The sequence below is a fragment of the Eurypyga helias genome, unplaced genomic scaffold, assembly GCF_000690775.1.
Source record: "Eurypyga helias isolate BGI_N326 unplaced genomic scaffold, ASM69077v1 scaffold123, whole genome shotgun sequence".
Classification (NCBI taxonomy): Eukaryota; Metazoa; Chordata; class Aves; order Eurypygiformes; family Eurypygidae; genus Eurypyga; species Eurypyga helias.
In genome coordinates this window covers 107,140-122,523 of record NW_010240357.1, presented here as the reverse complement: position 1 = coordinate 122,523, position 15,384 = coordinate 107,140, and the positions used below count along the sequence as shown (strand labels likewise).

The following is a 15,384-nucleotide window of genomic DNA, read 5'->3' as shown; positions in this document are numbered from 1 at the left end:
CCGTTTGTGGTTAGGGTGCGGATGCCTCTTGCTCGAACGCAGCGCGGGCTGGGGCAGCGTGGAGCTGGGTTAGCTCTGCTCTGGCCGGCTGAGGTCTTCTGCTGCTCTCAGATGGGCTGGGAGTATTATTAGGTGCAAGAAAAAAAAAACCCAACAACCAAACAAACCAAAACTCAAGAAACTAAACACCCAACAAAAAGCACTCAACCCTCTGAAAGTAGGTGGGATGCATGCCCGCATCCCCCCAGTTCCCTCCCAATAGCCCGGGAGAGGATGGAGTGGTGTCAAAAAGGAGAAGGACCTTAGTCTGCTCAGGCAGACTCAGGGCTGTTTGGGATCCCAGATATCAGGGGTGGACCATCAGGCTGCAGAAGCAGGTTTTCGCTGGTTGGGTGATGGAAGTTTAGTTGCAAATGAATGGATAGCGGACACTGGCAGAGTGACTGTGGGTATTGGCTGGGGCCAGGGGAGGTGTTTGATTGTTGATCTGTGATTGCTTTGGGGATCCTTGATGTGGTTTGACCTGAGGCTGAAGGAAGACCCCCCCCAAGCTCATGCAACCCTCAGAGCTGAGGCAGTACTCCAGGGGTGACCCTGGGGTCCTTGTACACATCAGAAAGATGGGCATGGTCTTAAATTTGGTATCCATCCATGCTGGGGGGGTTAGAGGCTCCTGCAAAGCCAAGGTTTGTCTGCTCCATATGGCAACATAGGGTCTGAAGGGCTGTAGGAGCCCTTAATCCATAGGGGAGTGGGAATTGCCAGCCTCCCCCCTCAAAGGAGGGACCTGCAGGAGGGGTGAGAGCTCCTCCAGGGAGCCCCTGAGCTTCTTTAGGTTTCGGGTTGTCATCATCACTATCCTTCCTCCCGGCTGCTGCAATGTCACAGGCCTGATGGTGCCTGAGGGGTGGTGACAGGGAGTGGGACAGGATCAGGCCCCAGCAAACTCTCCCCAGCCTGTGCCAGGGATGTTGCTCAGCTGTGACCATGGACCCTTGTTTGGGCATCCAGAACTTGGAGAGGACAGGCAGGGCCTAGCTTGGCTCGGACTTCTGGGGAGGTTGTAGTTGGGTTTTTTTTGGGACACACACACTTCCAGACACTTTCCCCAGCCCTTTTTACCTCTGCTTTCCCTAAGTGAACCATGTGCTCTCTTGTTTCCAGAAGGCAGGGAGTGTGTAAATTGTGGGGCTACCTCAACCCCTCTGTGGAGAAGAGATGGCACCGGGCACTATTTGTGTAATGCCTGCGGACTCTATCACAAAATGAACGGGCAGAACCGACCCCTGATCAAACCCAAGAGAAGGCTGGTAAGTCCTCTTCTATTTTATTCTTTCTTTTCCTTCTGCAACTTTCGCTCCTTGTCTGCAGCCTGGGATGGAGAAGGGAAGGTCACCCAGCTCCAAAATGTGGTCCCATTGCATCAGAGGGCTGGGAGGGGGAATGCTCGGGGAGCTCCCAGCTGCTGAGGGCCTCAGTTGTCCAGTTCTCTTGTAAACTGCAAAACAGGTTATAAAAAATCAAGATCCAGGGCTTTTTGCAAACCAGAACTGAGTTTTCTCCTGGATTGCAGTGGGGCAGATGCTTCTGCGCAGCGCTCCTGGATGGTGACCCAGGGATGATGGCTCTTTCCAGGGGTCAAGGACAGAGTAATCATTTCCTAGTGACCTAAGAGATTATCAGGAGAATAGGATTTCTCCTGGAAACTCCACACTGCTGTCCTCCCCTTCCCAAGTGTGTTTCCATCAGCCTTGGCTGGCAGTGTCGTGGAGGGAGACTCAAGCTGGGTTCAGGTGCCACTGAGACACTGGCTGGACCTTGGTCCTGCAAAGCATTTGGCTGATGGTCCTGGTGCCACTTCAACCTGGTGTGAGCGTGAGGGTCTCAAATTGTGTCATTCCTGCCTGGTGGGCAGCTGCCACCCGCTCCAACGGGCAAGGACACAAGGTAGGGGATGGCAAAGAAGGAGCAAGCCTGGTGAGTGGCCAAAGCTGAGCGTGTGCCTGGGGCCACAGAAGTGTGAGGAAGTCAAAATGCGCGGGTAAATACTTGAAAGAACAGTCGCGAGTCTCGCGACTGTACTATGTACAGGCGATACGTTACAGCATCCCCAGCGATCTATTTATGAATTTCCCTGGAAGCCGCAAAAAGGTCTGGAAGCTGAGGGCATGGCTAATAAATGTGTTGAAGTATAGTTGGCAAATAATCAGGCAAACCACAAGGGGAAAAAATACATCAAGCAGGGGAAAAAAAATGATGTTCCCTGCTTGGGAAGTTATTGAATGTTTCGAATCGAGGCACGTTTGGTTTTGTTAAGATTAAAGATGTGGACGGTCTCCCGGGGGCCACTCAAAGTGCGGAGGAAAAGCGGCTCTCATCTCTCCATGGAGTTTCTGAGCTGATGGATGGATCCGGCTGGTTGTGTGAGGCTTGTGCCTGGCATGGCCGGATCCTGCAGGCAGGAGAAGGGTGGTTCATGTTCCCCGTGGAGCTGCTTACGGCCTTGGTCCGACAACCCTTGGGCATCGATTCAGCTTCCTCAACTGTGAGATGCCGGCAAAATTCGACTGGCATTATTTCCCCAGGCGCTGGGAAGTGTTTGCAGGATATGGCCCCAGGAGGGGTTACACTGCCACGGGCAGTGGCGTCTGCTCTGTCTGGCCGTGTGGGTTTGGGGAAGATGTGGGTTGGCTCCTCTACCCCCAGCCTTCCCGCGGGCGAAACCTCTCTGTGCTTCCCCTGGGCTTTTCCGCCATAGGGATATGTTGGTCTCCCTCATCTTTCATAGCCTTGTTAGAAAAAAGGAAAAGCTTTCTAGGGAGGGAAGTGTGGGCTGGATTTGTAATTTTTTTGGGCAGCTCTTGTTCTTTTCCTCCCCCCAGCCCTTCTGTCTTAAACACATACCCCTCGTTTTCTTTTTTATTTTTTTTTCCTCGTTCTCTCTTTATGTGTAAAGTTAACTTCCTAGGAAAAAGCTGCCGGATATCTGAGCCCTGGAGATAACTCCTAAACAACAGCTCTGTTTCCCCAGCCCAAACACACAGGAGCTTGAGTGTATCCAAACAAGCGGAGGGGGAGGCAGAATAGGAAAGCGGCTGGAAAAGGGGGGGAGAGCTTTCAAAAAGTGTCTGATGGAACCACGAAAGAATGTCCAGAGTCACCCTCAGCCCAGCACATGTAAAATGAACTATATAAATAAATACATTGTAAAAGGTCATTCTTAGGGAAAAAAAAAAAGAAAGAGAGAAGAAAGTAAAGAGAGACCTTGTCTTGCATAATCACTTCAATCTTGGGCATTTTTGTTAAAGCTGAAGTTACAAAAAGTTCCTGTTCTTTGAATATGGCCTCTGCTAAATGGGAATGTTTGATTTTTCTAGATCTTTTTTTTATTTCTCCAGCACTGCCTTGGGGAGGAAAAAAAAAAAAAAAACAGAACAGGAGAAACATTTCTAATGCTGTTTGCCTCTATATTTCCCTTTCTAACCTCCAAAAAAACCCCCAAAATCAGAAGGAACCAAATCTGGGCCTGCATTTAATCTGCAGGGATGTAGATGTGTGTGTGCCCGCGGTTTGACTTGATCTCTCCTGACTTGTGGAGGTGAGCGGGCTGAGGAAGGCAGCGTGCGTACGGAACGGAGGGTACGCGCTCCTCTCCCTCTGCCACAAGCTTCCTGCATGACCTTGGCTGGTTTTGTAGGCTCTGATCCCAGGCGCGCTGAAACTAGTGAAAGGACTCTGATGGGTTGGAGAGAGAAGGCAAATAAATGCTTTGATGCTGAGAACCCAGTCCAAGCCTTATTAAATTCAATGGACGTCTTTGTAAGGGCTTCCTTCAGGGGGATGGATGGAGCTTTGCTGGTCGAGGGAGCTCAAACAGGTCTGCTCTGGAGGGAAGGTGGAAGATCTGGAGATGTCAGCGGGGGCATCAGGAATGGGCAGGTGGTACCTTGCCACCACTGCACTTAAAAGGTCTACAGCCCTCTTGGAGACCTTTCCTGTCCTTGTCAAAGCCAGTGGCAGCCCCATCACTGATATTGCTGAGATAATCCTTCCTCTGGATTTTCTTCCTTTCCCTGCCCATGTGCATGCAGAACTCTCTATTTCCATGCCCAGCTGTGTTGGTTTGGGGATTATAGCCAATTTCTCAGAAGGCACATGCATCTGTGATCTTATTTTAGGAAGATATTACTTGCAGATTTCTGGGTATCCCATATAAATTGGGACACAAGAAATGCCCCTTAATTAAACATCTTTATCAGTACTCAGTTCCTCCTTCTGCGCCATCCTCAATTCCACCTTCTCATCACTGCCAGTGCTTCTGGAGTCATGCCCACACTCACGTAGCGCTGGACCATGGGTTCCAGTCCTACAGATAGTACGGGGCACCCCGTTAGTCATCTCATTACTTACATGGTCAGGCTCGGGTCGGTGATTAGCGTCAGTGGATGCCATTGCTGCAAGTTTTACAATAGCGATATTATTCATTGTTTCCTGCCCACTGCCGGTGTCTCCGATAGAAGTTGGTACAATGTAAAAAGTACAGGCTGGGACTGAAAGAATACGGAGTTTAAAATGTTCAGCTAACAAGGCTGAATTTTTGTAGGGGAAACATGGCAAATGGAACAGGTTTTAGAGAAGACAGTGGATGTTGTGATTTATTGATTTATTTAATGTCAGAGTTTGTTTGGAGGTAAAAAGGTGGTGATCAGGCGTGTCTTTTAAACGCACTTGCTGTAAGAGAAATTATAGCGAGTGTCATGTAGAAACCCCAAATATCTTCAAAGAGGATGTTTCCCCTGTGTGGGTTGAGTCAAATATCACTGTTTTTTAGAAATTTCCTTAGGCTTGATTTTTGGGTGTGATAAGGGCAAAACTGCCACAGAGAGACTCAATCCAGCTTCTGAGCCACCCGTGCTGGCTGGTGGGAGCTGAGGGAGCAGAGACCTGTAGACTTGGGCACTGGGTCTTGGTGAGAGCCCGACTCTGCAAGCTGTTGTCTCTGTGCTCTGCTTGAAGCACACATATTAACACGGTGATTTTGATGGGGAACAAATTTGGGGCCATGGCATGGTCTGGAGAGGGACAGGACTGTAGTGTGTGTGTATACATCTGTTCGGGGCTCTGCTGTTTGTGGTGGGATGCTTCAGCTTCTTCTGCCGGCACTGGGATTTTTGCAGCCAAAGACCTGTGTGCCATTCCCAGCTCCTGCTTGCCATCAGCATGGAGAAGTCAACTAGGGGCCTTATCGGGCTTGAGAGTGGCTCATTTCTGTGTGGCTTATGGTCAGGCAAAATGGAATTGTCTCCATGGGCAGCCAGTGAGAGCCCCTTGCCATCAGATCGGGCTCTCTGTGATGCTTCCTAATGCTCATGAGCATTGTATTACTTATTTTTTAGACAGTCCTTTTAGTCTAATTAAAAGGGGAAAAAAAGAACCCTACTCTATCTAAAACAAAACCAACCCGTCCTCTCTCCACCTACGCCGCATTCAATTATGATTAAAATTGCAACATGACCTAACAAGAGTTGGTATTAATGCTAGCACTGTGCCAGTGTCCATGTTTGCATTTTGGGTTTGTTGTACAGTATCCAAAGATGCGGTATTCTTTTTTTTTCTTTTTTTTTTTTAAATGTTGGATGTGCTACAGTGTGCGGCTGTGTGGGGTGAGGGGTAAATTTGAAACAGTAAGAGCACAAAAGAGAGCATTAAAGGCTCAGTTCTGCAAGGTGCCAAGCATTGCTATGATCTGGCAAATCGCTTAAGCACATGTTTTAACTTTAAGCACATGAGCAGTCCCATTGAAAGCAACGCATCGGGATGAAATCAGAGCTCTGGGACTGTGTCATATTGATGAAGAAGAGATAGGACGGGGATCTAAAGGTCTTTTTTTAGGAGCTGTAGGCACTTGCACACACGCAAACATGCGTATGCGTTTACATAAAAGTCTGCAAATTCCTTTTCCTCCTTCAGTAGCAGAAGGGCAATTTGTTTGCTAAAGTTACAATTTCTAAATGATAAGCACGAACTCATGCATGTGAAAGAGGAGCGACTTTGCTAAATTTGGCTTTGCTAAATCATTTTCACAGCTAACAAAAAAGCTTCTGTATACACCTTGACACGTAGACTTTTTCTCTTGTTCCTTCCCCTTTATGAAATGGTAAATTCTTCTTACAGGCTCATTACCAATCCTTAAATAAACATGAAGGTTTAGGCTGCAAAAAGGGTGTAATTAAAAAGTTGGGATTCTCGCTCTTTGCCACAGTGTTATTTCCGATCTGCAGCCCATATCCTTTGAAGCTGAGCTGAATTTACGGGACCGGGCTGTGCTTGCGGTCGGACTCAGCAAGCAGCTGCCCACCAAACTCATGCGGGTCTTGCCCATTGCTCGCTGGAGCCGGCATGACTCATGCTGTTGACTCCAGCAATTGCAGGCCCTGACTGCAGAATTAGACCCCTGGGGGGTCTGAGAGAATTAAGATGGAAAGACATGTTGGCATTTAAATAATATTTTCCCCTCTGGAATGGGCTGTGCCAGCGCTGCTAATTTTGATGAGTTCTATCAGAGGTTTAGCACTCACTTTTAGGATGCCCTTTGGCACCTGATTCAGATCGTATATAATTTGGGATTAAAGTACCTTGGGGATTTTTTTCAGAATTATTATTTGTTCTCACAAGCCAGTTTCTGGAGGCCTCTACCAATGTGCGTCAGTCTTGCAGAGTTGATGTTTTCTTTCTCAGCAATTTTGCTGATTGCATCTTTTATTATTATTATTATTATTTTTTTTTTTAACACGGGTCCTGTTCTCTCCTTCTCTTCCCTTGCCCTCCCACCTCTCCCCTCCTTCCCACAGTCTGCAGCCAGGAGGGCCGGTACGTCCTGCGCGAACTGCCAGACCACCACTACCACCCTGTGGAGGAGAAATGCCAACGGCGATCCCGTCTGTAACGCCTGCGGGCTCTACTACAAGCTGCACAATGTAAGTGTGACTGCAGTGCTCAGCAGCGGGGCCTCACTTCTCACGCTTGATGATCCAGACTCTTTCTTGACTTAAGGATTTTCAGTCTTGGGTGGTGCTCCTGTAACCTTTGGGGACCTTGGGGGTTGGAACGATCAGTTGGCATCCCATCGAATGTAGCCGAGTAGACTTGGGGAGGTATAAACCAGGGCTGTACATGGATAATGTTAGAGCTTTCCCATGCCTGAGCCAAGAAAGGAGGGGTAGATCAATACAGAGAGTTATTATCCGCTGCTGATTGGGCTCAGTGCATTGGAAAAGACAGCATGCCATCCTGCAAGCCAATACCCCTTCTATGCGTATCTTAGTTCCTCCAGCAAATACAAACTCTGGAAAAAAAGCAAATTATGCCAGCAACTATTTTGATCTTTCTTGGGTTTGTGGCTGCCTTTGTCCTGTCCCTCCACCCGTCCACAAAAAAGTTTTATTTAGGTCTTGTGTTCGCCCCAGTTGATGCAAGCGATTCCTAAACCAAAAAGGACTTGAGATAGTCAGCAGGTTGCAGAGTCTGCTCAACCTGTGATGTGAATTTTAAAGCATCTGTCATGGAAGGGAAGGTAAAATGAAATGAAATGGCTGGCAGATTTAATCTAATATCTCCATGCAAAGCCAGCTTGCGGGAACCAGGGATATGCAGGGAAAGATTTTTTTAAGGGATCTGAAAAGTCTTCTTCTGAATAATACTGCTAATAAAGGAGTCTTAAGGCTACTCCTGTTACTCTCATTCCACATGTGGCATTAGAATAATTATTATGTCAGACGAAGGAAAAGACTTTCAATTTCTCTGCTTTGATTTTTTTTTTTCTAGTGGTCGTTCGCTTTATGTTTGGTTTAGAAATCTTGGGATATGTTTTGTCCTCATGTCCACCCACGCAAACACATCAAAGACTGATCGGGTTTCATGGGGCACCCAACCCTTGTGGTGTCTCAGTCCCTTCCATTTGTTATTTCAAGCTCTTTGGTTTCCTGGGATGAGTAAACAAGTTTGGATTAAGTAGAAAAAAACCCTCTAACTCAACCAGGCTAATTTTTCACCTGTTCTGTGAGAGGTATCTCTCTCAGAAAAAAGGAAAATGTGTTTACCGTTTAGTGGGCAGATGTCTCAGCATGTTTTGAGTCCTATGTAGCAAGCAAAGATTATCATCAAACTCTCAGTTTGATCACTGCAAACAAAGGTCTTGGACCTGCAGTGAAAGCTCTCAGAATATGGCAAGGACATATTCTGTTTGCTATTTCCATGGCAAGAAGGGGGAAAGGTCAGCTAGCATCACTGGAGGAGTCTATGCTTGTCCTGTGTTCTCATTTTGGCCTTGCAGCCATCAGTGGGAGGACTCAAGTCACGTAGCTTGGGACACCTGCAATAGGGAGACCTATACCTGAGCTACTCCCCCTGCACCCCTTCTTCTTTCAAAGCCTTCTGAAGAAAACAGGCTCTTCTCAGGTGCCGTTCATCGGACCTGATGGAGATGCCTGTGTTTGGATTACACGATTTGTATCCTTGAAGGTGGTGTAATTTCTGCCCATGACTACAAAGGGTGGCAGGATGATGAGTTCACATGTGAGTACCTGTGCTGTAGACATCTAACTGGAAGAATCCCCTCTAAGGTGTCTAGAATGGTGCCTGGGTGCCGGGGTTCTCCAGAAATGTGCCTGCGATACCCCTTGCTCCCTCTCTCCTTTTCTTTTACACAATAATGCTGTGAACCTAGTTGGCCTGAATTGACCCCTAGATCCACTGTTTAGGGAAACTCTGATCCAGCTGTGAAGTCTGTGACATGGGGTAGGCCTTGAGCACATTGGAACCATTCTCATATTCATTAAAAACACTGACAGCTGCTTAAAAGCTCAGCACAGCTACTTACCAAAGTCAAGTAGTATCTTGCCTTATGAGCAAGTCCATTAATGGGACCTGCTTAAATGAAACCCCTAAAGGACTGAGATACTGTGTGCAGCAATGTAACTAGGCAAGGATACGAATATCTGGCTATGAGTGGGTAGATCCATTTTTAAAAAACTTTTTAATCATGATACTTAGTTATCACTGTGGTGAGAAACAGGCAACGTCGCAACCAATAGTCCTTGAACATACCACCCTCAGCTTTGAAGATCCACCATGGCTGAGCATTTGGGTATTATTCTGCAGCCCAAATGGCTTTAGAGGTTGCGACTGTGAAGGCCACACTGCTTCAGAAGCCAAATATGAGGGAGCTTTTTGTGGCCAGTGGTAAGGTGGTGGTAGCTTCATAGAGATGCCTTCTGTGTTTGGCTGCGGGGAGGCAGGACACAGGGAGCTGTGCTATCAGCCTGGTGAATGGCACCAGCATCATCCTTTAACCAGCTCAAGGCAGGGAGGGAGTTTGGTGGCTGCACGTGGACAAGGTTCCTTGGCTGGTGCAAATTGGTCTGGTCTGTTGAAGTGCAAGACCCATTTGTGTAGGCTGTGGTCTTCCTCCCTTTGTGTATCTTATCTGCGTCAGTTCTCCATCAGGAGAGGTGTCAGAAATAGAGAGGCTCATTGTAGCATGTCCCTCCCAAGCAGGCAAGTGTCTGCATGGATTTTGTGTCAATGCCAGTGGAAGGTCTTTAGCTGCTCGGAAGATGACTCAACCCTGCTACCCTACCTTGTAGCAAATTCCTGGCTGCTTTTCTATTCCCCCTCTCCCTTTTGTCTTTTCTTTGGGTTTAATTAATTTTTCTTGAACTTTCAGATTATTAGGTTATTTTAATGGACTGATGTGAAGATGAAACTCAGTTTTTAAGTCCACAGTGGGAACCATTGCAGTGAGAAGGCTATTTTTTTTATGGTGCTATTTTTTTTATATGGGGCTGTATCAGTTTGTTTTACTGTTGATTCCCACTGCTTAAGCAAACCTATTTGTCAGTAGGATAGAAGCAATAATCATAATAGTCTTGGGGTGCATTTAGTGAAGCTGCTGGCATTTCTCCCACTGACTTCAACAAGAGCTGGCTCCATTAACACCAGTATTAACAATGACTAATATTTCACATTGATACGGTGCCTTTCATCCTGTGGCATCCCAGAGTGCTTTCTAAGATACAGCCAGCCTGGAAGATTAACCATAACATTGTAATGACTATGTCTGAAGGATAAATCCGCTTCAGTGACAGGACCTTATTGAGGTCAATGGCAAAATCCCATTGTCTTCAGTCAGAGCAAGATCAGACCTATAATGGCTTAGGCTATCCTCTGGATTTGATCTGTTGAATGTGAGGTTCTCATCCCTGTTATTTTAGTCCTTAGAAGCGGGTTCAGCCTTCACTTACTTCAGGGATTGGTGGGAGTGATTCTATGATTCTATGAGTGTACCTTGTTGGAGGTGCACAGCAGACCGGCCTATGCTCATAGAAATGAACGAGTTGCCATGTTTTTGGTAGAAGTCCTCAGAACAAGCCTCTGTTTCACAATATCCCGAGGCAGGGCTATGTGTCCCAAGAGCAGAGCAGTCGGTATTTTGCATATGATAAAACAAAGAGCATAATTTCTGCCTATAATTAATTGGCTCCATCTGAAATTAATGAATTTCATATACATGCGTTGGATGGGTTTAATTTTAATTTAGCATGTGTTTGTCATTTTTATCACAATGAATTTTCATGGAAGAAGGTCTTCCCTCTGCATCTCTTGTTTCTCTACCGCAGAAACAGTGATGGGTCCATGGCTTTGATGTTTTGGGGATCACTTCAGCTCTGCTGTGACTGGCCTCTGAATTAATGGGAAAAAAATTCCAGCTTGCTGCTGTGACTGTATGCTGGTTTCATACCTCCTGACATTTATCTGAGTTCTTATCAGTTTGGCACTTGGGTCAGGTAGCTGCCAGGAGGGTGGGACCACATACACCAGGATGGTGTGCCCATCTAACAGCTTGGATGGCATCTCTGACTCCAGTTGCAGGGCTAGCTGTGGCTTTTTCACCATCCTGGGCAAAATTGATATTCCCATCCTTAAGTTTCACATCACATCATGGCCTGGGCCAACCTGTTCTTAGACACTGAGTGAAACATGAGAGACATTGCTCTGGGGAAGTGCTCATCCTGCAGGACATGACAGCGAGCTACACAGGGTCAGGACCTGTTACTTGCTCCAAGAGCCAGCGCAGCCCCAGTCCCAGCACCAGGATGACGTCAAGTTGCTACTGCCAGCTCCTGATCTTGCACCTTTGCTACTTCACATGGAACACCTGGAAATCAATTCTGGCTGCTCCTGAGTCTTTGTGTCACAATACAAATCCTCATTAGGAGCTGGGGAGCCCAAGGCTCATGTATGCCTCCCCAAATCTGAGCTGGATTCATCAGGGATTGATGAATCCCTTCCTTGTGTGTGCACCCCTGTGCCCTCAGCAAGGACAGGAAGCCAGGGAGACGGGTGATGTTGTATTTAAAGTCCATGACATTTGAGGTTTTTGCTTGTTGCTGCCCCAGGGTTGCTGTTGGGCTGTGCATGGGCAGCTTTCTCCCTCCTGTCTTTAGCAATCAGGGCTGCTCTCTCCAGCTCCCTTTACCCAGAGGTAGACGAATCAGCCTTTTATTTGCCCATTTTTAGGATGAGGTGAAGTTTCCCATCACCGCTGGTATGGAGAGCACGGGGTCACTAATTCACCCTGGGATGATGAACTTTGGGATGCCTAAGCTGGAGCAGATGAGCCTGCTCCTTCCTCTCCCCGTGCCTCCTTCCCCATGTATAATGGGGAGTTGTTGTATCCCTGCCTCCCTGGGGAGAAAAATCCCTGGATGATTCCCATGCTGCAGGGAAAAGCACCAAGTAGTGGCTGGTGAGCAAGAAGAGAAACTGCAGTGATCTGGAAGAAGGGAGAGCTTTGTCCCTTGCACTGATTTGATATCTTATGAATGAAGATCTCTTTGGGACCCTTGCAGGAACTTCCTTCCCCCGGGTTGAGACAGCAGTTCCCAGTGGATAGCATATCCATTTTTCTCCCCATTTTTCCCTTTTTGCAGAATCTCCATCAGCACTGCAGGGTGCTCACGCTTATTACAAAAAGCAGTGTTCAGCCCTGGGGGGTTTGCTGGGCTCTCCTGCCTTCTATAGGTGAAATTCTGCACAGGAGCCAGAGCAAGACCTGTGTAATTCCCCATGTAGACTCCCAAGTCCAGATTTTTAAGGATGTTTATACATATTGGATGCATAAATCCCTTTCTAAGTGTGGTCTGTTGGGCTTTCACGGCACCAGTGCTAATTCAGGTTGTGATGCTGGCTCTCTATGCAGCAACAGGAGTTTCTTACAGGAGGTTCAACAGACCCTTTTCGTACCATTTCCCAACCCCGATGGGTGTATGGTTGGTCATTGCAGCTGCTTATATCCGTGCAGAAGAATACAGTGCTTAGGTTTCCTGTAGATGTGTCTGCATGAAAGTAGAAAATGCTCTGCTGGGCAGCACAGATACCTGTTTCAGCACCCCCCAAAAAACCTGGAAGATTTTAGAAATAAAATTGATCCTGCTAGAGTGAATCTAAAAGGATGGTCAGAGCAAAACCTTTTGAAAGAAGAAAAATAAGATGAATACCTGTCACTTTTTTGAAGAGTTTGCCCCGCTCCCTAATGATGCTGTGAAAATTTGAGACCCCCTGTAGCACTGAAATCCCAGCAGCTGTTGCCACTAATGGTTTTAGATCAGTCAGGAAGCCTCGGGGTGAGATGGTGTCTGCGGGGAATATTTCAAGGTGATAATGATTGGTTTCGTTCCTAAACACGGTGCAATTACCTAATGTGCAGATAGCTGAAATTTTTCAGCCGCTGTGAGTTATTGGGGTATGTTTTGCTCTTGTGAGGCTCTGCAGGAATTTTCTGTTGTCTTGTCTTTAGAAATTTCAATCAAACTTGGGATTTTCGGGTGGGATCTGAGTTTTGGGATGGAAGGGAAGAGGTTGTGTAGCTGTGGCAAGCAGGGAATGCAAGGGAAGGAGGGAGGCTGCTGGCTGTTCAGCCGTTCCTGGGCACATCCTTGGGACTGTCCAGGCATGGGGTACACGAATCCCACGGTGATTTGGGGAGAAGGAATGGAAGCACAAAAAAAATAATTGATTTTTGTTTAGATTAACAGACCCCTGACTATGAAGAAAGAAGGAATTCAGACCAGAAACCGAAAGATGTCTAGCAAATCCAAAAAGTGCAAAAAGGTCCATGACAACCTCGAAGACTTTCCCAAGAGCAGCTCCTTTAACCCTGCCGCCCTCTCCAGACACATGTCCTCCATCAGCCACATTTCACCCTTCAGTCACTCCAGCCACATGCTGACTACACCGACACCGATGCATCCTCCATCCAGCCTCTCCTTTGGACCTCACCATCCTTCCAGTATGGTCACTGCCATGGGTTAGCAAGAGACTCCCCTGCTGAATGCTTACGGTCTCAAAATGAGATTTACTTTATATACTTGCATTTTTGCAGGCGTGTGGTTATGGGTCTGATGTCCCGAATCAAATGGGAGGGGGAAGAAAGGAATTAAAAAATAAATAAAAATGTTATTTGAAGGCATAAGAGAAAGAGAGAAAAAAAATTAAAAACCCAGAAAAAACTACAAAAATCACAAAAAAAGGAAAAAAAAGAAAAAAAGAGAAAAAAGTAAAAAAAAGTTTTAAAAAAGTGATGTTTGCCACTTTTTAAAGGAACTCACTATGGCGTCTATGTATTCTTACCCACTGAATCTGGATACCATTTGTGAATAAGCCATTCAGAACTTGCATTCCCTATTGGACAGGATCTCTAGTGCTGTGAAAAAAATAATAAAATAAAAAATGCTGAACATTGCATATAACTTATATTGTAAGAAATACTGTACATTTGAGGAAGACTTTATTGCATCTGGGAGCTGTAAAGAAAAAGGCATGAAGGACTCCGAGAGATTTTTTTTTTTTTAAAGGAAAAGAGAAAAAAAGAAAAAGAGGACGGGAGGACAATTTAAAAACCAGAAAAACAAACAATGCAGACCAAGAGGAAACGCGGTCTTACGAACAAATGGACCAACTGCCAGTCATGTCTTCTCCTTTTATTTTTTTTATTTTGGTTTTTTTTTGGTTGGGTTTTTTTTTTGGTTTCTTTTTTGTTTCTGGGGAGGGGGAGGGGGCTGGCTAGAACGGTTTTGATGATGCATTAACTAACTAACTAATTAAATAAATAACTAAATAAATAAAACCTGTAGGGAGATCATTCATTTGGGGCCACGGGCCTTTTACATAGGAAGTACCAATGGTGTCAGGCAATCAGTGTTAACATGCGGACATTGCCAACGAGGGGTTTTCAGATAGCCATTCTCCAGGTCTATACGCATTGTGAACAAGTTCCTGTAATTGTTGTTTGTATGTATAATTCAATGCACCAAAATAAGAAAGATGTAGATTTATTTCATCCTATTATACAGACTGAATGGTTGTACAAATTTATTTACTGCTAGTGATAAGACCTGCTTTTTTTGTTTTGTTTTCATATTTTTTTCCTCTTTTTTTTTTTTGAGAATAAACTAGATTAAATTCTGTTGACTTAAAGGTGTTCTGTGCTTGGGGGTGGGCAAGGGAATATGTTTCTTAATTTTTTAAAAATTTGTTTTGATGGTATTTATTATGTCGTTACCACGGGTACGGGAATGTATGTCTCTGCGCTCTTGCTGACAGCCAACACACTGTTTGCGGTGGCTTGGTCAAAAAAACCAACACAGAACAAAGGAAAAAACCCTCAAAAATAAATGGACTGCATGTTAGCGTAACCCTACCGTCCAGTGTGTGCTCCCTGTCCCTCAAACCACAACACAACCGCTGTCGCCGCCTGTTGTCGGGCTCCCACGTGGGATGGGTCCCTTTTGGTCTCAGTCAACCATGGCCACCATGGTGGGAAGCCTGTGTCGATAACAATTTGGGACTGGGATAAGTGTAAAGGTATGGCAGTGTCCTTGCGGTCCTGGCTAGTTTTTGGGCAGTACTAGGAAAGACGCTGAGACTTTGCACAGGACCTAGAAAAGCACTTTCTGCTCTGCCCTGTTGGGTACTCAGTGGTATAATTTGGTGGTCTAAAGCTGAGCTCTTGATGTGAAATCAAGATGGACCAGACCCTGTCTCTGTTCTTGGAGGAATGGGCAGAACCTTTTTGGAATGGGCTATCAAAAAGCTGGGTTTGATGGTAGACAGAAGTGTAGTCCCAAAAACTGAAAGCCCGTCAGCCAGCCCCTTCCTGCAAGTGTTTTCTTTGAAATAATGCCATTACTGTAAACAGCAAAATTTGGTTCTTATAATGTTATTTCTGATAGTTTGATCTTTAGGAATCCATTCTTCTTTTAGTCTTCAGTATTCACTCTTCCAGCTTCTTTATACTATGATAAGGGTTGGGCATTTACTTTCCAA

General features: G+C 46.0%; 1 protein-coding gene across 1 annotated transcript; it reads left to right on the top strand.

Moving 5' to 3' along the window:
- The first annotated feature begins 1,167 nt into the window (after positions 1-1,167).
- On the top strand, positions 1,168-13,587 carry LOC104507198 (GATA-binding factor 3). Its single transcript, XM_010148406.1, has 3 exons — positions 1,168-1,310; positions 6,852-6,977; positions 13,087-13,587. Exons 1-3 carry the CDS (start codon positions 1,266-1,268, stop codon positions 13,369-13,371), a joined length of 456 nt encoding a protein of 151 aa, XP_010146708.1. The 5' UTR covers positions 1,168-1,265; the 3' UTR covers positions 13,372-13,587.
- Positions 13,588-15,384: the final 1,797 nt, after the last annotated feature.